Raw genomic sequence first — 27,278 nt, forward strand, 5'->3', positions numbered from 1 at the left:
GGAGACACTGACACACGTAGACACATTAAAATAAATGTGTCTCTGCAGATGTCAGCGTGTTTTCACGGATCGTGTGTCCGTGTGCAAAACACGGAGATATGTAAGTGTTCGTGGGAGCGCATGGATCACACGGACCCAAAAAAGACTTTTTTTAAAGTCATAGGGTTAAAATTGAAACAAATTGTTTCAATACACGGACAGCACACGGACGATAAACACGGATAGCACACGGATGACACACGGATGGCCTACATGCACACACGGATAGCTCCGGGACCGTTTCTTCCGGTACCGGAAATATCTGGACGTGTGAGACTGGCCTTAGAGGAAAATTATGAAAACTGAAGACCTGCTATGCATAGCACAAGTGATCAGATGATCGCAACTTCTAGTCTCCCATGGAGACTATTGAAGCAAATAAAAAAAAGTTTTAAAAAAATTATAAAAGTTCAAATAACCTCCTTTTCGCCCCATTCAAAATAAAACAATGAAACAAAAATAGACGTTTGGTATCCCCATTTTCAGAAACGTCTGATGTATCAAAATATAAAAATAATTAATCCAATCGGTAAACAGCATAAAAAGAAAAAAAAAAATGGAAACCCCAGAATTATGTTTTTTTGGTCGCCGAAACATTGCATTAAAATGCAATAACAGGCGATCCAAAGATTGTATCTGCACCAAAATGGTATCAATAAAATCGTCAAATTAAAAAAAAAAATCATAAACATCACTCAATTTCCCACAAATTACTAAGTTTTTGTCATGTAATCTTGGAATTTTATTGGTAAAATTTTTAGAGTAAAAGGGCACTACTTGTAAAAATAGCTCAGCATAAAAAAAAAAAATAACACTGCAATTTCATTGTGAAAAAAGCAGGTAGGATTTTTGGGTGTTTTTTTCTTTTTGCAGCTCCTGCTGCCTACTTCTGTGAATACACTCATCTTAGTAGAACATACAGAACCAGAATCTGTGAGGCTGTCCACCACGTCCAGGATTGTGGAATCCTCCCATTTATACATCACCTGTGCACATGAGGTGCAGATGGCCTACTAGGACTTACCATGGTGGTGGATCTAAATGGGCTCGCTCAGGAGTGGCAGCTGTGGATTTAGCAGAGGTGAATTTATCATTTAACTCTTTCTTTAGTGATAATAACAGACCTAAGTAGGTTTACTTTTGGAGATGAGAAAGACCACAGCTAAAATTTCACATATTTCTGTTCATGGCTGCATCATAGTTTCAGTTTAGAAGGAGAACCCTGGAGCCATACTGGATCTGCTACCTGTCCTTGGCCTCGTTCAGACATCCAGGAATCATGATCATGTTCTATTCATGATTTTCACGGGTAAAACATTAAATTCTGTGGTGTTATTTACATGTCCGTGTTTTGGGTTTTTTGTGGACCGCCTGTGCTATATCTGGTTTTAATTCGAGTTTTAGATCAAAATTTCCAATACAAGTCTATGGGTCTGTTAAAAATCTGTGTTCCATCTATGACTTGCATTGCATTGTACTGAAGAGGAGAAGCTTTGCAATTTGTTTATTTTTGCGTAGGAGAAAATCACTGAAGAAACAAAGATGGTAAAAACTTGACCAAACACCAATGAAAATCGGGTCTAAAACACAAATGAAAACTGTCATTGTTTTTCAATGCAAGAAAAATCAGATTTCTGAATGAGGCCATACCACGTGGCAGGTTGCATTCTGCCAAAGTATGCATCCTTGGTTTTGACAGATAAATTAGTGTTGTGCGCAGCGCAATTTTTCCTGTAAAGCATTATGGAATATGCAGGCAGATCTTGAAAAACATAACTTATCAGCATATGGCACTTTATTGTATTTACAACTAACTTTTACTTCCTGCTAAAACCAATTAAAGTTTCCTTATATTTCTACATGTGCAACCAAATAATTACACAAGACTGGCAGTGGAAGAGTCAATGAACGGAGAGACGTCCTCAGCAACCCCACTAGCTGCAGGTATTCTATCATTGTGTCATCAGTATTTTTTACAGAAGAAGGCCGGCCTCACACTGGGCGTAAGACAATACGCCACGTATTATACGTCCGTACTACGGCCGTAATACGGAGAAATGTTCCCAAAATATTGATCCGTAGTCAGGGTGTGTCAGCGTATTTTGCGCATGGCATCCTCCGTATGTAATCCGTATGGCATCCGTACTGCGAGATTTTTGCGCAGGCTTGCAAAACCGACATCTAATGGATTTATGTGCTCAAATGTTCGGGAAAACATATATACAGTATATATATATAAATATGTCATTGAGACACATATATATATATATATATATATATATATATATATATATATATATATATATATATATATATATATATATATATATATATATATATATTCTGTATTTAGATTTCATTCAGCGCGATATCTGTGAACAGCCGGTAATTCAATTGCCGGCTTCTCATTTCTCCTGCACAAACCCGACAGGATATGAGACATGGTTTACATACAGTAAACCATCTCATATCCCCTTTTTTTTTGCATATTCCACACTACTAATGTTAGTAGTGTGTATGTGCAAAATTTCAGCGCTGTAGCTGCTGAAATAAAGGGTTAAATGGCGGAAAAAATTGGCGTGGGCTCCCGCGCAATTTTCTCCGCCAGAATGGTAAAGCCAGTGACTGAGGGCAGATATTAATAGCCAGGAGAGGGTCCATGGTTATTGGCCCCCCCGTGGCTAAAAACATCTGCCCCCAGCCACCCCAGAAAAGGCACATCTGGAAGATGCGCCTATTCTGGCACTTGGCCACTCTCTTCCCACTCCCTCTAGCGGTGGGCTATGGGGTAATGAAGGGTTAATGCCACCTTGCTATTGTAAGGTGACATTAAGCCAGATTAATAATGGAGAGGCGTCAATTATGTCACCTATCCATTATTAATCCAATTGTAGGAAAGGGTTAAAAAACACACACACACATGATTTAAAAGTAGTTTAATGAAATAAACACAGCGGTTGTTGTAATAATTTATTGTTCTCTCAATCCATCAGGAACACCCTCGCTTGGCAAAATAATAAACGCACAAGATACATACCTTCTGGTGAACCGTCTCGTCCCACGATGTAATCCATCTGAAGGGGTTAACTAATATTACAGGCAGGAGCCCTGCTAAATGCAGCTGTGCTCCGTGCCTGTAATCCCCGGCGAATGAATGAAATGTAGGTCATTGACCTACATTTCCTTCAGTCGCGGTGATGCGCCCCCTGGTGGATGTCCTCATATGACCTGGAGCGTGGGAAAAAGTTCCCAGGCTGCAGTTCATTAGAACATCCACCAGAGGGCGCATCACCGCAACTCAATGTAAGTATAGATCACTGCTTTCCTTTCAGCACCCGGGGATTACAGGCACGAGTGAGTGGTTTATCGCAGCTCTGCTTGTAATATTAGTTAACCCCTTCAGATGGATTACTTCGTGGGACGTGATCTGACATCAGAAGGTATGTATCTTGTGCGTTTATTATTTTTCCAAGCGAGGGTGTTCCTGATGGATTGAGAGAACAATAAATTATTACAACAACCGCTGTGTTTATTTCATTAAACTACTTTTAAATCATGTGTGTGTGTGTTTTTTAACCCTTTCAGACAATTGGATTAATAATGGATAGGTGACATAATTGACGCCTCTCCATTATTAATCTGGCTTAATGTCACCTTACAATAGCAAGGTGGCATTAACCCTTCATTACCCCATAGCCCACCGCTACAGGGAGTGGGAAGAGAGTGGCCAAGTGCCAGAATAGGCGCATCTTCCAGATGTGCCTTTTCTGGGGTGGCTGGGGGCAGATGTTTGTAGCCAGGGGGGCCAATAACCATGGACCCTCTCCTGGCTATTAATATCTGCCCTCAGTCACTGGCTTTACCATTCTGGCGGAGAAAATTGCGCGGGAGCCCACGCCAATTTTTTCCGCCATTTAACCCTTTATTTCAGCAGCTACAGCGCTGAAATTTTGCACATACACACTACTAACATTAGTAGTGTGGAATATGCAAAAAAAAAGAGGATATGAGATGGTTTACTGTATGTAATCATATCTCATATCCTGTCGGGTTTGTGCAGGAGAAATGAAAAGCCGGCAATTGAATCACCGACTTTTCACTAACACCGCTGCGTATTTCTCGCAAGTCACACTGCAGGTCCGTGTGGAATCCGTATTTTTCTCGCCCTCATAGACTTTCATTAGCGATTTTTTTTTTTTGCGCAATACGCTGACAAACGCAGCATGCTGCGATTTTGTACGGCCGTAGAAAGCCGTATATTACGGATCCGTAATATACGGCTGATAGGAGCAGCCCCATTGAGAATAATTGTGCCGTATGTAATGCGAGTTTTACGGACGTAGTTTCTGCGCTCTTACGTCCGTAAAACTCGCTAGTGTGAGGCCGGCCGAATACATAAATTACAAAGCATCTCCTCTGCAATGCTAAACCTTTAGTGACTGAGCCAATTTTGACCTTAGTGACCAAGACAAATTTTTACAATTCTAACCATGTGCTAATAACTCTAGAACACTTCAACGTATCCCGTATGCGATTCTGAGATTTTTTCCATGACATATTATACTTCATGAAGGTGGTAAAAATTTCTTCAATTTCGCTTGCATTTATGAAATAAACACAAATTTGGAGAATTTTGCAATTTTCAAACTTTTTATGCCCTTAAATGAAAGAGTTATATCACACAAAATAATTAGCAAATAACATTTCCCACATGTCTACTTTACATCAGCACAATTTTTGTAACATCACTTTTTTGTTAGGAAATTGGAAGGGTTAAAATTTGACCACCGATTTCTCATTTTTCCAACAAAAAATGTTGTTTGTTTTACAAACTACACCGCACAATGCATTCATCTAGGGGTGCAGTGATCATATTGACATCACGGGTGTGTCACAGAATGTTATACCATTGGGTAGTGAAGACAAAAATAATTACATTTTATCACCAAAAATGTTACATTTACATTTTCATATGGGAAAATGGGTAAAAAATGGCACCAAAGTGTGTTGCAACATTTCTGCTGAATGTAGAACTACCCTATTACTGCTTAGCCATATAGCGAGACTGGGGAGGGACGGAGCACAACTGGCAAATAGCGCTCCGTCCCACCCAAGTTTTGCTGTTTGGCTAAGCAGGTGAAGAATTGGCTTTATTTTATTTTTTCTTCGTGCGGTATAAGCAGCTAGATGACTTTGAGTTGGTGCGATTACAGCGATACAATATTTATATTGGGTTTTTTTGTTTGGCTGCTGTCACACACTAAAAGATGCATTGTTTTTTTGTTTTTTTTCACAAACTAGTTTTTGCATCACCATATTTTGAGAGCTATCATTTTTACATAATTCAGGTAACAGTCTTGTGAGGACTCGTTTTTTGCAAGACGAGTTGACGTTTTTATTGGTACCATTAACCAAGCTCATGACATTTTTGATCGCTTTCTATATCAATTTTTGGGAGGCAGAATAAGCGAAAACCAACAATGTAAGAAATTATTATTTTTTTTATTTTTTTTTAATGCTGTTCAGCGTTTGGTAAAATTGATAAGACAGCTTTTGGCTCTTTTACACAATAAAGACTATTTAATATTAAAAAAAAAATTTGCATCATTTTACCCCGAGAGCTCTAACTTATTTATTTTTTGGCTGATGGAGCTGTATGGCGGCTTGTTTTTGGTAGGACAAGATGACATTTTCAGTGACACCAATTTTATTTGCATTCATCTTTTTAATCACGTTTTATTCCACTTTTTGTTCAGCGGTATGATGATAAAGCATAATTTTTTGCCTTTTTTTATGTTATATTTTTTTACAGTGTTCACTAGAGGGATTCATTAGCAGGACAGTTTTTTTTATAGCTCATGTTGTTACGGAGGCAGCAATACCAAATATGTGTACTTTTATTGTTTGGGGATTTTTGTTTTCATTTTTTTTTTTATGGGTAAAATATACAATTTTATTATTTTGTGATATTTTTACAACTTTTTTTCACTTAGTCCTACTATAAGACTTTCACTTTTTGCAGTGTGATCGCAGTTATAAGGCTTAGTGATGCAGGAGCATTTCTATACCTTATATCCTGTCAGTACTGCGGACACAGGTTAGTTAGATCGTGCGCTGCACATGATCTAACTAACTGCTAGTGCCTGGTGACCCGGATGTCGCCACAACATCGGGTCACCATGGCAACCATTGGGCTCCAGCGATGACGTCTCTGGGGCATCGATCCAAGTGCAGAGGGGCTTTCTTCCCTCTGCTTGCTGGCAAAATGCTGCAACTACAGCATTTAGAGGGTTAAAGTGCTGGGAGAGGTGCGGGCACTGAGAGCTGGGTGTTAGCTGTCAGAATAAGGGTATGTGCACACGTTGTGGATTCTGCTGCGGATTTTTCCGCAGTGGATTTGGAAAATCCGCAGTGCAAAACCACTAAGGTTTTCACTGCGGATTTTCTCGCGGTTTCTTCTGCGGATTCCTCTGCGGTTTTTCAACTGCACTTTCCTATTGGTGCAGGTTGAAAACCGCTGCGGAATCCGCACAAAGAATTGACATGCTGCGGAAAATAATCCGCTGCGTTTCCGCGCGGATTTTTCCGCAGCATGTGCACAGCGTTTTTTTTTTCCCATAGGTTTACATGGTACTGAAAACTTTGGGAAAACTGCTGCGGATCCGCAGCAAAATCCGCAGCGTGTGCACATACTCTAACAGGCGACCTGGACGTTTGTATACATCTAAGGTCTTTAAAGGGGTTAACCCCTTAGTGACAGAGCCAATTTGGTACTTAATGACTGAGCCAATTTTTACATTTCTGACCACTGTCCCTTTTTGAGGTTATAACTCTGGAATGCTTTAACAGATCCTGCTGATTCTGAGAGTTTTTTTGTGACATATTGTACTTCATGTTAGTGGTAACATTTCTTCTATATTACTTGCGATTATTTATGAAAAAAATGGAAATATGGTGAAAATTTTTGAAATTTTGCATTTTTCAAACTTATATTAATAACATTTCCCACATGTCTACTTTACATCAGCACAATTTTGGAAGCAAATTTTTTTTTTGTTAGGAAGTTATAAGGGTTAAAAGTTGACCAGCAATTTCTCAATTTTACAACAAAATTTACAAAACCCATTTTTTTTTTTTATTTTTTTTTTAGGGACCATCTCACATTTAAAGTCACTTTGAGGGATGTACATGACAGGAAATACCCAAACTTGACACCATTCTAAAAACTACACCCCTCAAGGTGCTCAAAACCACGTTCAAGAAGCTTATTAACCCTTTACGTGCTTCACAGGAACTGAAACAATGTGGAAGGAAAAAAATTAACTTTTTTTTTTGCAAACATTTTACTTCAGAACCAATTTTTTTTATTTTCACAAGTGTAAAAAGAGAAAATGAACCACAAAATTTGTTATGCAATTTCTCCTGAATACAGCGATACCCCATATGTGGGGGTAAACCCAAGGAGCGCCATTTGACTTTTTCAACGCAGAATTGGCTGGAATTGAGATCGGACGCCATGTCGAATTTGGAGAGCCCCTGATGTGCCTAAACAGTGGAAACTCTCCACAAGTGACACATTTTGGAAACTAGACCCCTTAAAGAACTTGGGTAGATGTGTGGTGAGCACTTTGAACCCCAAGGTGCTTCACAGAAATTTATAATGTAGAGCCGTGAAAATACACAATTCTTTTTTTTTTTTCCTCAAAAATGATGTTTTAGCTCGCAATTTTTTTATTTTCTCAAGGGTAATATGAGAAATTGGACCACAAAATTTATTGGGCAATTTATCCTGAGTACGCTGATACCCCATATGTGGGGGCGACCATTGTTTGGGTGCATGGCAGAGCTCGGAAGGGAAGGAGCGGCGTTTTGGAATGCAGACTTTGATAGAATGGTCTGCGGGCATTATGTTGCGTTTGGAGAGCCCCTGATGTGCCTAAACAGTAGAAACCCCCACAAGTGACACCATTTTGGAAACTAGACCCCCCCCCAAGGAACTTATCTAGATGTGTGGTGAGCATTTTGAATGCCCAAGTGCTTCCCAGAAGTTTGACGCAGAGCCGTGAAAATAAAAAATCTTTTTTTTTCCACAAAAATGATTTGTTTTAGCCCCCATTTTTTTTTTCTATTTTCACAAGGGTAACAGGAGAAACTGGACCCCAAAAGTTGTTGTCCATCTAGTACTTAGTATGCTGATGCCCCATATGTGAGGGTAAACCACTGGGCGCACGGGAGAGCTCAGAAGGGAGGGAGCACCATTTGACTTTTTGAGTGCAAAATTAGCTGTCTCGTTTGGAAGACCCCCCTGATGTACCTAAACAGTTGAAAACCCCCCAATTCTAACTCCAACCCTAACCCCAACACACTCCTAATCCCAACCCGATTCCTAATCACAACCCAAACCATAGGCCTAATCACAACCTTAACCCCAAAACACCCCTAATCCCAACCCTAACCCTATTCAAAACACTAAGCCCAACACACCCCTAATCCTAATCTCAACCCTAACCTCAAACCTAACACTAATCCCAATACACCCCTAATTCCAAACCTAACTCTAATTCCAAACCTAACTCTAATGCCAAACCTAACTCTAATGCCAAACCTAACTCTAATGCCAAACCTAACTCTAATGCCAAACCTAACTCTAATGCCAAACCTAACTCTAATGCCAAACCTAACTCTAATGCCAAACCTAACTCTAATGCCAAACCTAACTCTAATGCCAAACCTAACTCTAATGCCAAACCTAACTCTAATGCCAAACCTAACTCTAATGCCAAACCTAACTCTAATGCCAAACCTAACTCTAATGCCAAACCTAACTCTAATGCCAAACCTAACTCTAATGCCAAACCTAACTCTAATGCCAAACCTAACTCTAATGCCAAACCTAACTCTAATGCCAAACCTAACTCTAATGCCAAACCTAACTCTAATGCCAAACCTAACTCTAATGCCAAACCTAACTCTAATGCCAAACCTAACTCTAATGCCAAACCTAACTCTAATGCCAAACCTAACTCTAATGCCAAACCTAACTCTAATGCCAAACCTAACTCTAATGCCAAACCTAACTCTAATGCCAAACCTAACTCTAATGCCAAACCTAACTCTAATGCCAAACCTAACTCTAATGCCAAACCTAACTCTAATGCCAAACCTAACCCTAATCTAAACCCTAATCCCAACTCTAACCCTAACCATAGCCCGAACCCTAGCCCTAACCCTAACTGGACAATAGAAATACATATTTTTTTTTATTTTATTATTTTTTCCTAACTAAGGGGGTGATAAAGGGGGGGTTCTTTGCTATTTTTTTTATTTTGATCACTGTGATAGGATCTCACAGTGACCAAAATAAAAAAGAGGAAGAAATCTTCGGCCGGCCGGCCGGCATATCACTGCGCATGCGCCCGCCATTTTCTTACCGAAGCAAGAAGCCGGCGGCCAGGAGAGGAAGCAGGAGGACCCAGGGACACCAGTAATTATAACAGGGTCCCCGATCCCCCTATTTCTCTGTCCTCCGATGTGCGATCACATCAGAGGACAGAGAATAAAACACCACTTTCTTTTTTTTGCGGTCGCCGGTAAACGGTTATTTACCCCGGCAGCCGAGACCCCCAAAGACCTTCCGGTTGCCAGCCGGCGGGTGCACTGCGCCCGCCATTTTTTTTTCCCAGAAGAAGATGGTGGCGCCCATGGGGAACCATGAGGAACACCGGGGAGACGGGTGAGTATCGGGGGGCAATCGGGGACCCCTTTTCTCTGTCCTCTGATGTGCGATCACATCGGAGGACAGAGAAATTAAATGGCAAATCGCTTTTTTTTTTTTTTTTTTTGCGACCACCGGTAAACGGTCAATTACCGGCGATAGCAACTTGGGGGTCGGTAAAAACCGACCCAAATCATGTTCTCTGGGGTCTCGGCTACCCCCCGGCAACTGAGACCCCAGAGAAAATCCAACTCTGGGGGGCACTATACACTTTTTCCACAGCGTCGTTAATTAACGGCACTGTGGTTTAAGTACCCTTAACTGCCGCCGTTAAAAGGCGTATCGGCGGTCGTTAAGGGGTTAAAATGGCTGCTGCTTTCCTGCCCTCATCTATATCATCTGATATGTGATCATGATTAAATGCGCATATGTTGTGCCATGTGAAGAGACCTGCAAATATCAATGGTTGCCATGGACAATAGCAGTTCTGTTTGGGGCTAGCTCAGCCATATATAAGAAGCCAGGGTCTAATATGTTTAGTTAGTGCCTGGGCAAATCTATATGATTACTAGCGAATAGCTTCAGATAACTCCTTATCTGAATAGTTATAGCTCTTACCGAATAGCTGCATCGGGAACCCGGATCCCTGGAGCGCTCACGATAATCAGCTGTCGGCAGGGCCGGACTGGGACCAAAAAGCAGCCCTGGCACAAAAAAAAATTCACCAGCCCACATACAATGAATTACATACACTTCATATATGATGTACACCGCACACATGCTGGACAACACAACCTCATTATATACACATCAAATAGTCACACAGACACACACATACATGTACACAGCACACATGGTGGACAACACAGGCTCATTACATACACATCATATAGTCACACACATCATACATGTACACAGCACACATGGTGGACAACACAGGCTCATTACGTACACATTGCTCATTATTACACACACATGCAAGTATTACACACACGCAAACACTACAGATATTACACACACACTACAGATACCGCACACAAGTATTACACTACAGATACCGCGCACACATTACACACACTAGATACCGCACACACACGACAGAAACCGCACACACAAGTATTTCACTACAGATACCGCACACACATTACACACACTACAGATACCGCACACACTACAGATAACGCACACACATTACACACACACACTACAGATACCGCACACACAAGTATTACACTACAGATACCGCACACACATTACACACACTACAGATACCGCACACACATTACACACACTACAGATACCGCACACACTACAGAAAACGCACACACATTACACACACACACTACAGATACCGCACACACAAGTATTATACTACAGATACCGCACACACATTACACACTCACACACACACTAGATACCGCACACACACTACAGATACCACACACACACACACACACACACACACACACACTACAGATACCGCACACGCATTACACACACACACTACAGATACCGCACACACAAGTATTACACGACAGATACCGCACACACATTACACACTCACACACACACTAGATACCGCACACACACTACAGATACCACACACACACACACACTACAGATACCGCACACACATTACACACACACTACAGATACCATACACTCATGTTTTGCACACTCACAGACTACACACACACTTCTGTGGTGCAGAGCAGGCTGATGTCCATGCGCAGCTCTTCAGGTTCTCCCGCTCACAGCAGCTCTGTCCCGGCACCTCCCCGGTCTCTCCTTCTCTGCCGGGAATGAAAGCAGAGAGATCAGAGCAGGAGATAATGTCACCGCGCTGACTGTGTGCTTCCAGTGAAAGTTAGGGAAGCAGTTTCGCAGGCAGTTATTACCTTTCAGCTCGCATGCTGCTGTTCTCTGCCACTGTTCTCTGACGCTGGTACTAGTTGCCACTCAGCCAACATGCGCCGATCGAGCGGCCCACTACACGCATCGGCCCTTCTGGCATTTGCCCGAAGTGCCCGATGCTCAGTCCGGCCCTGGCTGTCGGCACCGCAGCTGCATGGGTCGCTGCTGTGTGACGGTCACAGCACATGCATGGAGAACCCAACATACAAGCTCTCCATGCATGTGTTGTGAATGTCACACAGCGGTGACACATGCTGCTGCGGTGCCGACAGCAGATTATCGGGAGCGCTCCAGGGTTCCGGGTTACCGGTGCAGCTATTCGGTAAGCGCTATAGCTATTCGGATGAGGAGTTATCCAAAGCTATTTGCTCATCCCTAATGATTACGTTAAGGGTATGTTTCCACGTTCAGGAAACGCTGTGTGTTTGACGCTGCGTAGAGCCACAGCGTCAAACACGCAGCGTCCAAATGTTACAGCATAGTGGAGGGGATTTCATGAAATCCCATCTCCACTATGCGTGGTAACACGCACCCGGCCACCCTGCGATTCCGGACATGAAGCGCGTCTTTTAAGATCGCTGCGCCACCGCAAGGTAAAACACAGGGCCCTATGTGTAGGGGTGCGATGATTCTGGATGTGTGCAATGAACACATCCGGCATCACCGCGTCACAGAAGGGGGCGGAGCTTAGGGTGGAGCAGGTTTGCCGCTCCGTCCAAACCGCCGGCCATCCTGAAGGTGGACACGTACCCTTAGGGTATGTGCACATGTATTCTTTGCCACTGCTGATTTTTCCGCAGCAGATTTCATAAATCTGCAGGGCAAAAACGCTGCATTTTTGCTGCAGATTTATTGCGGATTTACCGCAGTGGTTTTTTTTTTTTTTTTTTACAACTGCGGTTCTCCATAGGGGCAGCTGTAAAACCGCTGTGGAATCCGCAGAAAGAAGTGACATGCTGCGGAATGTAAACCGCTGCGTTTCCGTGCAGTTTTTTTCCGCAGCATGTGCACAGCGTTTTTGGTTTCCCACAGGTTTACATTGAACTGTAAACTCATGGGAAACTGCTGCGGACCCGCAGCAAAATCCGCAACGTGTGCACAGAGCCTAAGGCTATGTCTCCACGTTCAGGATGGCCGGCGGTATCGCCGCAGCGGCAAAGCCGCTCGGCGCTAAGCCCCGCCCCCTTTCTGGGACGCGATCATGCCGGATGTGTTAACGCTTCACATCTGGGATGATCGCTCTCTCCCATAGGGCCCTGTGATATGCCTTGTGGGGACGCTGCGTCCCCGCAAGGTGTACGGACATGCTGCGATCTGAAAAGACGCGCAGCATGTCCGGAGTCGCAGGGCCGCCGCGTGCGGGTTTCCACGCATAGTGGAGACGGGATTTCATAAAATCCCCTCCACTATGCTGGAACATCTGGACGCTGCTTGTTTGACGCTGCAGCTCTGCGCAGTGTCAAACAAGCAGCGTTTCCTGACCGTGGAAACATACCCTTACATGTTCACCTTTAGTGCTGTGTCGCCTGTGGAAAGCAATAAAAACTGCACTGGTTTGGACCAAAACTGCATTCCCTGTGTGAACACTACCTAATGCCTACCAGAGAGAGTGAATCCCTACGGTATTTATACATGTCTCTCTCTGACAATTTTGCAACTCTTTGTTGTAAAAAAAAAAACCAAAAAACAAAAAACTGTGACTAGATGATGGCTGTAAGGCTACTTTCACACTTCCGTCTTTTGCCCTCCGTCGCAATCTGTCGCAATCTGTCGTTATGGGCAAAAAAACGGATCCTGCAAATGTGCTTGCAGGATGCGTTTTTTGCCCATAGACTTGTATTAGCGACGGATCGCGACGGATGGGCACACGTCGTGCGACGGAGCCGTGTTTTGGCGGACGCGAAGCACAAAAAAGTTCAATGTAACGTTTTTTTGTGCAACGTGTCCACCATTTCCGACTGGAAGATTAGTGAAAGCAACAGCCTAAAGGTACCGTTACACTAAACGATTTACCAATGATCACGACCAGCGATACGACCTGGCCGTGATCGTTGGTAAGTCGCTGTGTGGTCGCTGGGGAGCTGTCACACAGACAGCTCTCTCCAGCGACCAACGATCAGGGGAACGACTTCGGCATCGTTGAAACTGTCTTCAACGATGCCGAAGTCCCCGGGTAACCAGGGTAAACATCGGGTTACTAAGTGCAGGGCCGCGCTTAGTAACCCGATATTTACCCTGGTTACCATTGTAAAAGTAAAAAAAAAAAAAAAAAAAAAACACTACATACTCACATTCTGATGTCTCTCACGTCCCCCGCCGGCGTCCACAGGGTTAAAACTGCTTTCGGCAGGAGCGCTTGCTATTGCACGCACTGCTGCCGAGAGCTTCCCTGCAGCACTGAATGTGTCAGCGCCGGCAGTAACAGCGGTGATGTCACCGCTGTGCTCTGCTTTACGGCTGGCGCTGACAGTCAGTGCAGGAAGCTCTCGGCAGCAGCGCAGCATTAGCAAGCGCTCCTGTCGAAAGCAGTTTTAACCCTGTGGACGCCGGCGGGGGACGTGACAGACATCAGAATGTGAGTATGTAGTGTTTTTTTTTTATTAACTTTTACAATGGTAACCAGGGTAAATATCGGGTTACTAAGCGCGGCCCTGCACTTAGTGACCCGATGTTTACCCTGGTTACAAGTGAACATATGCTGGATCGGTGTCACACACACCGATCCAGCGATGACAGCGGGTGATCAGCGACGAAATAAAGTTCTGGACTTCTGGACTAGCTCCGACCAGCGATGTCACAGCGGGATCCAGATCGCTGCTGCGTGTCAAACACAACGAGATCGCTAGCCAGGACGCTGCAACGTCACGGATCGTCGTCGTTCTCGTTGGAAAGTTGCTCAGTGTGAAGGTACCTTTAAATTTCAAACATGTATGGTAGGACCCAGTAGCGTAGCTACTGAGGGGGCCATCACCCCGGGCCCTGTCACATGAAGGGGCCCCACCGGGAGCCAGGGCCACTGCAAAACACCGCATAGGAGGAGAGCAGTATAATGTCTGCTCCCATCTGACGGAGACTCTGCAGGCTGCTAGCACAGTGGCCGGCTGCAGAGTCTCCCCCCTGCAGTGAATGGTTTCGCCCGTCTGACCTGATCATGAAGCTTTTCCCCGGCTGCAGTTTTCTTCACTCTGTGCAGGCTGGGATTGGCTCAGGCACGCTGGGTCCTAGTGCCCACCTTGCATTACACCTAGACACTTCCTGGTCCTGCCTGCAAACTTTATCAGTAAGTGGGGATGGAACATTTTAGGTTTCTTAAATTCAGGTATGTCACTGTGAAGTGACTGTGAGACCATTGGGGTATTGTGGGCTCTGAAAGTGGGTGAGGGGAGACAGGGTACTGGGGAGTGAATGTGAGACCATGGGGGTATTGTGGGGGAGGGGAGACAGGGCACTGGGGGGTGAATGTGAGACCATGGGGGTATTGTGGGGGAGGGGAGACAGGGCACTGGGGGGTGAATGTGAGACCATTTGGGTGTTGTGGGGGAGGGGAGACAGGGCACTGGGGGGTGAATGTGAGACCATTTGGGTGTTGTGAGGGCAGAAGGTGGGTGAAGTGGGACAGGGCACTGAGGGGGTGGATGTGAGTTGATGGGGGCATTGGGGCTGAAGTGGGGGAGTGGGAACGGGGCACTGGGGCTGCATATTATGTTTTATATTATATGCACTCCATCATGTAATATTTGCTGTCTGGGGAGGCTGGAGATGGGGGGGTTGGGGAGGTTTGATACTTACCACTTGGGTCTTTTATGAGTATTAGTATAAGAAGCCCCCATATAGTAACCAAGAGCTGGATCACATTTAGGCTATGTGCACACTTTGCGGTTTTTACTGCGGATCCGCAGCAGTTTTCCATGAGGTGTACAGTACTATGTTAACCTATGGAAAACAAAAATACGCTGTGCACATGCTGTGGAAAAAAAACGTGCGGAAACGCAGCGGTTTTCATTCCGCAGCATGTCAATTCTTTGTGCGGAATCCGCAGCGGTTTGGCACCTGCTCCATGTTAAAAACTCGCAGGTGTTCAAAACCGCAGTGGAAACTGCACTAAAAAAACGCGATAAATCCACCGTACTTTTGGCACTGCGGATTTCAGCAAATCCGCTGCGGAAAAATCTGCAGCAGAATCTGCAAAGTGTGCACATAGCCTTACAGCACCACTCCAGCATTTTTTTAAAATTTCACTGCTGGAGCGGTGCTGAAAATCCAAGTTCCCTGCCCCCTGTCTGAAACTCATCTTCTGGCGTCTTCATCTGTTTTTGTCTCTGCTCGGCTCCGTCTCCTGCAGTTTGTGGCCTGTCCTCTGCTCCAGTGTTTCATGGAGCAGTGCAGAGGTCACTAATCAATGTGAGTCTATGGGAGCCTCGTTCTGGCCTCTTTCTCACTCTCAGGCTATGTGCACACGGTACGGATTGGCCGCTGCGGATTCACATCAGTTTTCCATGCGGTGTACAGTACCATGTAAACCAATAGAAAAACAAATCCGCAGTGCCCATGGTGTGGAAAATACCACGCGGAAACGCTGCATTGTATTTTCCGCAGCATGTCAATTATTTGTGCGTATTCCGCAGCATTTTGCACCTGCTCCTGTATAGGAATCCGCAGGTGTAAAAACGCAGGTGAAATCCTCACAAAAAATGCAGGAAATCCGCAGTAAATCCACATGTAAAACGCAGCACATTTTACCTGTGGATTTTGCAAAAACGGTGTAGAAAAATCCGCACACGAATCCGCAACGTGTGCACATAGCCTCATAGTCTTACGTTGAGCGCTTGTGACATAGCTTCTCACTTCTGGCCTGTCAGAAGCTGCGCTCACAAGTTTGAGCCGTGGGACTGCAGCAGTGCCACAAAATAGTGAATGGAGGAGGATGAGTAAATGACCGGGGGCAGGGGACTTGCGCTTAAAACACCACTCCAGCGGCGAAAAAAAAACCCCTGCTAGAGTGGTGCTTTAACAATTTAATAATAAGCAATTTGTTACTATAAAGTTGATAAAGGCTTGGAATAAATGTCTGCAGTCACTTTATGTGACTGAAGACTGCCAAATCATGACAGGGAGCTGTGGGCTCATCATACTGTGTATAAGGGAGCTGTGGGCCCATCATACTGTGTATAAGGAAGCTGCGGGCCCATCATACTGTGTATAAGGGAGCTGCGGGCCCATCATACTGTGTATAAGAGAGCTGTGAGTTCATCATACTTGGTATAAGTGAGCTGCGGGCTCATCATACTGTGTATAGGGGAGCTGTGGGCTCATCATACTGTGTATAAGGAAGCTGCGGGCCCATCATACTGTGTATAAGGGAGCTGCGGGCCCATCATACTGTGTATAAGAGAGCTGTGAGTTCATCATACTTGGTATAAGTGAGCTGCGGGCTCATCATACTGTGTATAGGGGAGCTGTGGGCTCATCATACTGTGTATAAGGGAGCTGCGGGCCCATCATACTGTGTATAAGGGAGCTGCGGGCCCATCATACTGTGTATACGGGAGCTGCGGGCCCATCATACTGTGTACAGGGAGCTGTGGGCCCATCATACTGTGTATAAGGAAGCTGCAGGCTCATCATACTGTGTATAAGGAAGCTGCGGGCTCATCATACTGTGTATAAAAGAGCTGTGAGTTCATCATACTTGGTATAAGTGAGCTGCGGGCTCACCATACTGTGTATAGGGGAGCTGTGGGCTCATCATACTGTGTATAAGGGAGCTGCGGGCCCATCATACTGTGTATAAGGGAGCTGCGGGCCCATCATACTGTGTATACGGGAGCTGCGGGCCCATCATACTGTGTATAAGGAAGCTGCGGGCCAATCATACTGTGTATAAGGGAGCTGCAGGCCAATCATACTGTGTATAAGGGAGCTGCGGGCCCATCATACTGTGTATAAGGGAGCTGCGGGCCCATCATACTGTGTATAAGGGAGCTGCGGGCCCATCATACTGTGTATACGGGAGCTGCGGGCCCTTCATACTGTGTATAAGGGAGCTGGGAGTCCATCATACTGTGTATAAGGGAGCTGCGGGCCCATCATACTGTGTTTAAGGGAGCTGCGGGCCCATCATACTGTGTACAGGGAGCTGTGGGCCCATCATACTGTGTATAAGGAAGCTGCGGGCCCTTCATACTGTGTATAAGGAAGCTGCGGGCCCATCATACTGTGTATAAGGGAGCTGCGGGCCCTTCATACTGTGTATAAGGGAGCTGCGGGCCCATCATACTGTGTATAAGGGAGCTGCGGGCCCTTCATACTGTGTATAAGGGAGCTGCGGGCCCTTCATACTGTGTATACGGGAGCTGCGGGCCCTTCATACTGTGTATACGGGAGCTGCGGGCCCTTCATACTGTGTATAAGGGAGCTGGGAATCCATCATACTGTGTATAAGGGAGCTGCGGGCCCATCATACTGTGTATAAGGGAGCTGCGGGCCCATCATACTGTGTATAAGGGGGCTGCGGGCCCTTCATACTGTGTATAAGGGGGCTGCGGGCCCTTCATACTGTGTATAAGGGAGCTGCGGGCCCATCATACTGTGTATAAGGGAGCTGCGGGCCCATCATACTGTGTATAAGGGAGCTGCGGGCCCATCATACTGTGTATAAGGGGGCTGCGGGCCCATCATACTGTGTATAAGGGGGCTGCGGGCCCTTCATACTGTGTATAAGGGAGCTGGGAATCCATCATACTGTGTATAAGGGAGCTGCGGGCCCATCATACTGTGTATAAGGGAGCTGCGGGCCCATCATACTGTGTATAAGGGGGCTGCGGGCCCTTCATACTGTGTATAAGGGAGCTGGGAATCCATCATACTGTGTATAAGGGAGCTGCGGGCCCATCATACTGTGTATAAGGGAGCTGCGGGCCCATCATACTGTGTATAAGGGGGCTGCGGGCCCTTCATACTGTGTATAAGGGAGCTGCGGGCCCATCATACTGTGTATAAGGGGGCTGTGGGCCCTTCATACTGTGTATAAGGGGGCTGCGGGCCCTTCATACTGTGTATAAGGGAGCTGTGGGCCCATCATACTGTGTATAAGGGAGCTGTGGGCCCATCATACTGTGTATAAGGGAGCTGTGGGCCCATCATACTGTGTATAAGGGAGCTGTGGGCCCATCATACTGTGTATAAGGGAGCTGTGGGCCCATCATACTGTGTATAAGGGAGCTGTGGGCCCATCATACTGTGTATAAGGGAGCTGTGGGCCCATCATACTGTGTATACGGGAGCTGCGGGCCCATCATACTGTGTATACGGGAGCTGCCGGCCCATCATACTGTGTATACGGGAGCTGCCGGCCCATCATACTGTGTATACGGGAGCTGCCGGCCCATCATACTGTGTAGAAGGGAGCTGCCGGCCCATCATACTGTGTAGAAGGGAGCTGTGGGGGCCTTATACTGTGTATAGGGGAGCTTTGAGCTCACCATACTGTGTATAATGGAGCAGTACATGAGGGAACTTAGGGGACATTATTTAATGTTAAGTGGGCATTACTGTATTGTTATAGGGGCACTCAGAGTATTGGGACCATCAAAGTTGCATATGGTCACAATATGGCGGTAAAGTCAATGTTCGTTTTTGTATATAGATTTATTTTCAATAACAGAGCGGTCATATTCTGAGGTTCCACTATATTCTCAATTAGAGTGTGCAACCGTAGCTGTAATCAGGGTTATCTGGTTAGGGGCCCACTCAGATGTTTCGCCCCCCCAAGTTGAAACCTTAGCTACGCCTCTGGTAGGACCATATACCTATGTTTAAGATAAATGAAAAGGGCATAGCATTGAGTACATTTTCTTGAGACTAGTTTTGACCATGCGATCATAAAAGCATGCAGTGCAATTACTACCTTTGTGCAATTTATGATATTTGATCACACTTTTTTTTTTTTACAAGTGAAATAAATTAATTTCACTTGTTTTGCCTTTAAAACAGCATGGTCAAAACACACTTAGCAAAACTGTGGCAATTTGTGTTAATACCGCTAGTAAATATAACCATAAGGGGAGGTTTTTTGGACCATGCAGCATTTATGTCATCAATCTTCTATGCTTCTTTGAATAATCCATCAAGTAAAACTGTACAATATTGAATTCACAGTTTTACTTGTAGGTTGCCTAGACATCTCAATATTTTTTTTTCCTTCAGCAGTCTACTACCAAGCTTCAATATTAAGTTTGTTTTCCATTCTATCCCATACGTGTTTTGCCATGCTAAAAAAGGTTAATTCAGTTTGGGCAACCCAATATTGTTTTATATTGCTCCATTTCCGCTATTGCAAAGGAACTGTTTTAGCCATCATAAGCACATAGCTCCGGACAGTAAGAGCCATGATTAAGAGAAATGCCCTGGGAGAAGGATGCTGGGGGGTGATTTTTTATTTTTATTTTTTTTTTTTTTTCAAGATTTATTGTTGCGTAGTTTGGTCGCAGAAGAAACTTGTGAGAGTAGATTATGTGGGGTAATTCAACTTTTATCTACACAGAACATGTTGGTACATGCATCAGCTTCTTAATACAGAACAGAAAGTCTAAAGGACCTTTTACGAGAAAGTGCAACCAAAGTACTACAAGTATATGCATTACTTTCAACTAACCATATAACAGTAACAACATCGCCATCTACTGTCAGAAACGTGTAAACTCCGCCTGCACAAAAATAAGTATGTATCTGTTGCATATCTGCCAACAAATAGCAGCTTTTCACGAGCTGAGAAGGAGGGAGGTCTATTCAAATCAATGGGCTGGTGAGAGTTGATTAGTATATTAAATGTTAACACCTCCTGGAATGCAACTACTGCGCACTCTCAGCCAAGTCTGGGTGGGCATGAGTGTCACAGCTCCATGGAAACCATCTGTATACTATGAAAGCTAAAAACTCTCATTGCTGAAAAATTACAGCAGATGGACGAAGCAAGACAATAGCTAACTTGCTTATTTTCATGCTGTCTAAAGAAGGCAATCTAATAACTTGAGAAATCAGCTTTTTATGTCCATCATGTTGCATTCAGAGCTTAATAATGGAAGACAAATTCACTGACTGACAGACTGTTTTTAGTAGTATAGATGGTAAGCCTGAATTCTAACATCTATGTATCATCATGGTCCAAGTATGGACCGCTATGCGCAAAGTGGTCGTGGGTCTCCTAACCCAAACTCGACAGCCTCTTATATTACTACTAGATGGTGGCCCGATTCTAACGCATCGGGTATTCTAGAATATGCATGTCCACGTAGTATATTGCCCAGTCACGTAGTATAATGCTCCATGCAGTTATGACCCCATATATTGCTCCATGCAGTTATGGCCTCATAGATGCCCCATATAATGCTCCATGCAGTTATGGCCCCCTAGATGCCCCATATAATGCTCCATGCAGTTATGGCCCCCTAGATGCCCCATATAATGCTCCATGCAGTTCTTTATGGCCCCATAGACGCTCCATACAGCGTTGTGCCACATGTAATGCTGCTGCTGCAGTTAAAGAAAAATCACATACTCACCTCTCGTCGCTGCTCCTCAGCGTCCCGTCTCTCCGCACTGACTGTTCAGGCAGAGGGCGGCGCGCACACTAATACGTCATCGCGCCCTCTGACCTGCACAGTCACAGCAAGAGGACGGGAAGACGGAGCAGCGCCCGGCGGATGGAACGCGGACAGGTGAATATGAAATACTCACATGCTCCTGACGCTGTCCCATGGTACCGCAGCTTCTTCGCGCCTGCGTGAGAAGGACCTGCCATGACGTAAGGGTCACATGACCATGACGTCATGCCAGGTCCTTCTCGCGCAGGGCCTGTGATGACGTCGCGGTCACATGACCGTGACGTCATGGCAGGTCCTTCGCGCATACCATCCTTGCCACCGAAACCTGCCGGCGGAAGGTGAGTATATAATGATTTTTTATTTTTTTAATTATTTTTAAACATTAGATGTTTTTACTATTAACGCTGCATAGGCAGCATCAATAGTAAAAACTTGGTCACACAGGGTTAATAGCGGCGGTAACGGAGTGAGTTACCCGCGGCATAACGCGGTCCGTTACCGCCGGCATTAACCCTGTGTGAGCGGTGACTGCGGAGAGTATGGAGCGGGCGGTGGGCACTAACTGCAGGGGAGTAGGGAGGGACTAATCGGACTGTTGCCGTCGCTGATTGGTCGCTGCAGCCATGACAGGCAGCTGGCGAGACCAGTCAGCGACTTGGATTCCATGACAGACAGAGGCCGCGACCAATGAATATCCGTGACAGACAGAAGACAGACAGACGGAAGTGACCCTTAGACAATTATATAGTAGATGATGCTGTAAATTTTGGGTACCTACGGCCTAACCATGTTGTGAACACCTTGGTAATTTCAATGTTCAAAAACTGTTTAGGCTTTACATTAAAGCAATTAACAATGTTGGGTTTGAGAACCTTGGACCCACCTGAGTAAATCATTCTGGGGGACCACCCTCCGGTTATTAAAGATAATTTGTATTTTCATTTTTGCTGTAATTTGTCATATCTGTCCAATCATCAGTTCTAACTCCTTCCACTTTTGAGATCAAAGTGACTACAAAGATTGGAAAGCTTTGTGCCACTTTGAGCCACAAAGAAAACTAGTAATGTACAAAACACTGAGAATTCTAATAGCGTGTAAGATGCACATTGTTAGTATTCTGCTGCATTTCATAGTCCTTGAGGTCATCACCACTCATGGAATTTGTTTACATGCGGACTCATGCCAGCCGCTTCTATCAATGCTTCATTGAAAGAAGCAGAAAACAAGTGGTCAGAACGTGACCACAAGTATGCAAATCGCATATGAGCGATCACATCACAACCACAAAGACTGTAAAACACTGCAGAATCATAATACATAGTTAAAATTCCCAATGTTATAGTCTATCGCTATATTTTTATTTTTTGACCTGGAAAACACCTTTTTACTAACATTTGTCTTATAAAATATTCTGATTCAACTTTCTTGTATATTTTTGTATTTTCAGTTAACTATGGCAGGATGGGATCTGCTTAAAATATTGCTTGATGAAGTCCAGGAGCATTCCACACTCATTGGAAAAGTTTGGCTGACTGTGCTTTTCATCTTCAGAATTCTTATCCTTAGCTTGGCAGGAGAGTCTGTTTGGGGAGATGAGCAGTCTGACTTCACTTGCAATACAATACAACCTGGTTGCATCAATGTCTGTTACGATGAGGCTTTTCCTATATCACATGTACGATACTGGGTGCTACAGTTCCTTTTCGTCAGTACTCCCACCTTGATTTACCTTGGGCACGTTATTTATTTGTCCAGAAGAGAAGAGAAACTGATGCAGGGGAATGCGGAAGAAAGAAGTGCTGCAACAGCAGAATCAAAGACTGAGAATAATAATGCAAACACTCAAGCGTCTACCAAAAAGATAAAAATCCATGGACCCTTAGTCTACACCTATGCAGTCAGTGTGATTTTCAAAAGTGTATTTGAAGCTGGATTTGTTTTGGGTCAGTGGTACCTGTATGGTTTTGTGATGCCTCCAATTTTTGAGTGCTCAAGAGTGCCTTGTAAATACAAAGTAGACTGTTTTGTTTCCCGACCCATGGAAAAGACAATCTTCATTATCTTCATGTTGGTGGTTTCACTCATATCTTTGCTACTGAATTTGCTTGAACTTATTCACCTATTTAGCAAACAGTGCCAAAAACGTGATTTCAGAATGGAAGTTTCTTGCAATTCTGTACATAAATCTACAAAATGCTTACCAAATAGAGGCAGTTCTCATCAGTCTTACACTAATCCTACACCAAGTGACCAAGAGCTACCAGTATACAGCAAGGGTTCTAGTAGGGATCACTGGCCAAGCATTCATATGGAAGAAAAGGTTAACCCTGCTGAGAAAGCAAAGACCTTGTCTGATGGCTGGTCCCAAAGTGGGTTATCCATGATAGTTGCTGATGGTCCACTGGTGGCTAACTTGGCAACCATTCCATGTAGCTCCCGTTCAGCTTGCAAGCAACATTATGTTTAGTTAATTCTAAAGAGCTTGTATGTTCGTTTTTCGTTTTCAGATTGTAAAGATGACGGTCTAGGTATAATGTCTCCTGGGTTTGAAACTGTATATGACAAAACTCAATGATACTTTAAAAATATGTTACACAGCACAGTGGTTGCATTGTCACAATGTTAAGCATAACTTTATAAAATAAAATAAAAAAAACCCCACAATATTAGCTCATTTTGAGCACTGTATTGTTTGTGACTTGGACAGAAAAGAAGTCAGAAGGCCCTGAACAGATACACAAAAATGTTTTCCAGCAAATCAGTATGGAAAAATATAAAAACTTTGTAATGTTTTTATACTCTTTTCTTTTTTTCTGGAACCCCACCTAATCTCTAAAATGACCTTATTATGAGTTCACTAATCATAGCGTAACGTTTGCTAAAGGGAATCTGTCAACAGGTTTTTGCCACCTAATCTGAGAGCACCATAATGTAGAGACAGAAACCCTGAGGGTATGTGCACACGTCAGGATTTCTTGCAGAAATTTCCTGAAGAAAACCGGGCATTTTCTGCAAGAAATCCGCATGCTTCTTTTCGCATTTTTTTCCCGTTTTTGTGCTGAACACTAGCATTTTGCAAGCGTAATTAGCTTGCAGAATACTAGCGTTTTCCAAGCGATCTCTATCATCGCTTGGAAAACTGATTGACAGGTTGGTCACACTTGTCAAACATAGTGCGTGACAAGTGTGACCAACTTTTTACTATAGATGCAGCATAGTAAAAAGATATAATGTTAAAAATAAAAAAAAGGTTATACTCACCCTCTGATGGCCCCCGATCTCCTCAGCGGTGCACGCGGTGGCGTCCGTTCCTATAGATGCTCTGTGTGAAGAACCTGCGATGACGTCGCAGTCACGTGACCGCGACGTCACGGTCACATGACCGCAACGTCATCGCAGGTCCTTCACACAGAGCATCTATAGGAACGGAAGCCACCGCGTGCACCGCTGAGAGGCGGGAAGACTCCGGGGCCATCAGAGGGTGAGTATATCACGATTTTTTATTTTAATTTTTTTTTTTACCAATTATATGGTGCCCAGTCCGTGGAGGAAAGTCTCCTCTCCTCCACCCTGGGTACCAACCGCACATGATCCGCTTACTTCCCACATGGTGGGCATAGCCCCATGCGGGAAGTAAGCGGATCAATGCATTCCTAGGTGTGCGGAATCCCCGCGATTCCGCAAATTAATGAACATTTTTCTGCGACATTTCCACAAGATATACGAAATACACTGAAAATGATGGGAGGCATATGTAAGCGTTTTTATCGGGTTTTTATAGCGGAAAAAACGCGAAAAATCCTGAACGTGTGCACCTACCCTGATTCTAGCTATGTGTCATTTACTGGGTTACTTGCAGCAGCTTTGATATCACTGTTTTATCAGCAGCAGATTATCATTAGAGGGCTTTATTCTTGCTGTGTGTTTATTTAAAATACAACTATAGGATTAGTAATAGGTGTTTTATAGACGCCTCTTCATTACTAAGTCGTGGGCTTGATGTCACCAGAAAATACAAAGGTGACATCAACCCCACAAATATGAACCCCACTTGCCACTGCTACATGTCAAGTGGGAAGAGCCAGGCAAAGCGCCAGAACTGGCACATCTAATGGATACACCTTTTTTGGGTGGTTGTGGGCTGCTATTTTTAGGCTGGGGGGCCAATATACATGGCCCCTTACTAGCCTGAGAATGCCAGCCCCCAGCTGTCTGCTTAAGCAAGGCTGGTTATCAAAAATGGTAGGAACCCCACGCAATTTTTTTTAAATTATTTATTTAATTATAAAAATCAGAGTAGGGACCGCTCTATTCTTGATAACCAACCTTGCTGAAGCTGATATCTGAGGTTTGCAGCCCCCAGCTGTCAGTTTTGCTGGCTGGTTATCAAAAATACAGGGGAACGCACGCCGTGTTTTTTTTTTTTTAATTATTTATTTACAGCGTGGGTGCCAGCTGATGAATACTCCCATCAGGTGCTTCTGCTCTTGCTGTTTTAGAGGCAGTAGCGTAGCTACCGAGGGGGCAGGGGTCCAGTGCTCTGAGGGGGCCTACCCGGAGCTACGCTACTGTAGCGCTCCGATACAGTTACCTTCTGTGGCAGAGCAGGGAGAATCGATCTCCCTGCTCTGCCGCTATGGGGCCCCTGAGCAGGCGGGGGGCCCGGTGCCAGCAGTGGGCCCATCGCCGTCATCGGAAGATCAACTACCGGCATTAAGCCGATACAGCTGATCGCGTTGATGGGAGAAGGAGCGCTGCGCTCCTTCTCCCATCATCCCCCTGTCCGTGTCGGAGGCTGACGTCGCCGACACTGACAGCGAGCGCGATGACGTCACTACCCGGCACCTCCTGTCAGGAGATCAGCGGGAGCAGCGCAGGAACCAGGAAGAAGAGAGGTGAGTATTTTATTTTTTATGAGTGCTGCTGCCTTATTACAGGGTCTGCCTATGGGGGCTACCTTATTACAGGGTCTGACTATGGGGATCTGCCGTCTTAATACAGGGTCTGCCTATGGGGATCTGCCGCCTTATTACAGGGTCTGCCTATGGGGGGCTGCCTTATTACAGGGTCTGCCTATGGGGGGGCTGCCTTATTACAGGGTCTGACTATGGGGGTACTGCCTTATTGCAGGGTCTGCCTATGGGGATCTGCCGCCTTATTACAGGGTCTGCCTATGGGGGGCTGCCTTATTACAGGGTCTGACTATGGGGGTACTGCCTTATTGCAGGGTCTGCCTATGGGGATCTGCCGCCTTATTACAGGGTCTGCCTATGGGGGGGCTGCCTTATTACAGGGTCTGCCTATGGGGATCTGCCGCCTTATTACAGGGTCTGCCTATGGGGATCTGCCGCCTTATTACAGTGTCTGCCTATGGGGGCTGCCTTATGCTATAGTCTGCATATAGGGAGTGCATTATACTATATTGTGGACTATTTGGTGCATTATGCTACTGTATATGGAGGCTATCTAGGGGGCCATCGTACAGTGTGGAGATTAGTGTGGGGGTCATTATTCATTGATGGAGCCATCAAACAGTTTGGAGGCTACTAAGGAGTCAGTATACTGTGTGGGTGGTACTATACAGTGAGGGGGCATTATACTGTGTATAGGGAAGCTGTACTGGGGGGAGACATTATTCAATGTAAAGTAGGCACTTGTTATAGGGGAACTCAGGTTACTGTAGATATCAAAGGGGCACACAGGGCATTATTACTTTCTAGGGGGCAATATATGTGCACTGTTTTCAACGGCACTTGCACCCGGCATTACTATATTATAGAGGGGTGCTTTAGAATTTAGAGGGCACAGAGAACCACACAGCAGGTGCAGTAATAGGGACACATACGGCAGCAGCGGCTCAGTATTGGGGTATCAGGTGCAGTAATAGGGGCACATACGGCAGCAGCGGCTCAGTATTGGGGTATCAGGTGCAGTAATAGGGACACATATGGCAGCAGCGGCTCAGTATTGGGGTATCAGGTGCAGTAATAGGGACACATACGGCAGTA

General features: G+C 44.9%; 1 protein-coding gene across 8 annotated transcripts; it reads left to right on the plus strand.

Moving 5' to 3' along the window:
* Positions 1-940: 940 nt before the first annotated feature.
* LOC143816098 (gap junction alpha-2 protein-like) lies at positions 941-23,908 on the plus strand. 8 transcript variants are annotated; one of them, XM_077296082.1, is made up of 4 exons: positions 1,008-1,120; positions 1,241-1,348; positions 1,883-1,983; positions 22,718-23,902. In XM_077296082.1, exon 4 carries the CDS (start codon positions 22,724-22,726, stop codon positions 23,735-23,737), a length of 1,014 nt encoding a protein of 337 aa, XP_077152197.1. In that variant the 5' UTR covers positions 1,008-1,120; positions 1,241-1,348; positions 1,883-1,983; positions 22,718-22,723; the 3' UTR covers positions 23,738-23,902. The 8 variants fall into 8 exon arrangements, with proteins under 8 accessions (XP_077152192.1, XP_077152193.1, XP_077152196.1 ...); XM_077296080.1 differs by having other exon boundaries at positions 1,925-1,983; XM_077296078.1 differs by lacking the exon at positions 1,241-1,348 and having other exon boundaries at positions 982-1,120; positions 1,925-1,983.
* The last annotated feature ends 3,370 nt before the right edge of the window (positions 23,909-27,278 follow it).

The sequence above is a fragment of the Ranitomeya variabilis genome, chromosome 3, assembly GCF_051348905.1.
Source record: "Ranitomeya variabilis isolate aRanVar5 chromosome 3, aRanVar5.hap1, whole genome shotgun sequence".
Lineage (NCBI taxonomy): Eukaryota > Metazoa > Chordata > Amphibia > Anura > Dendrobatidae > Ranitomeya > Ranitomeya variabilis.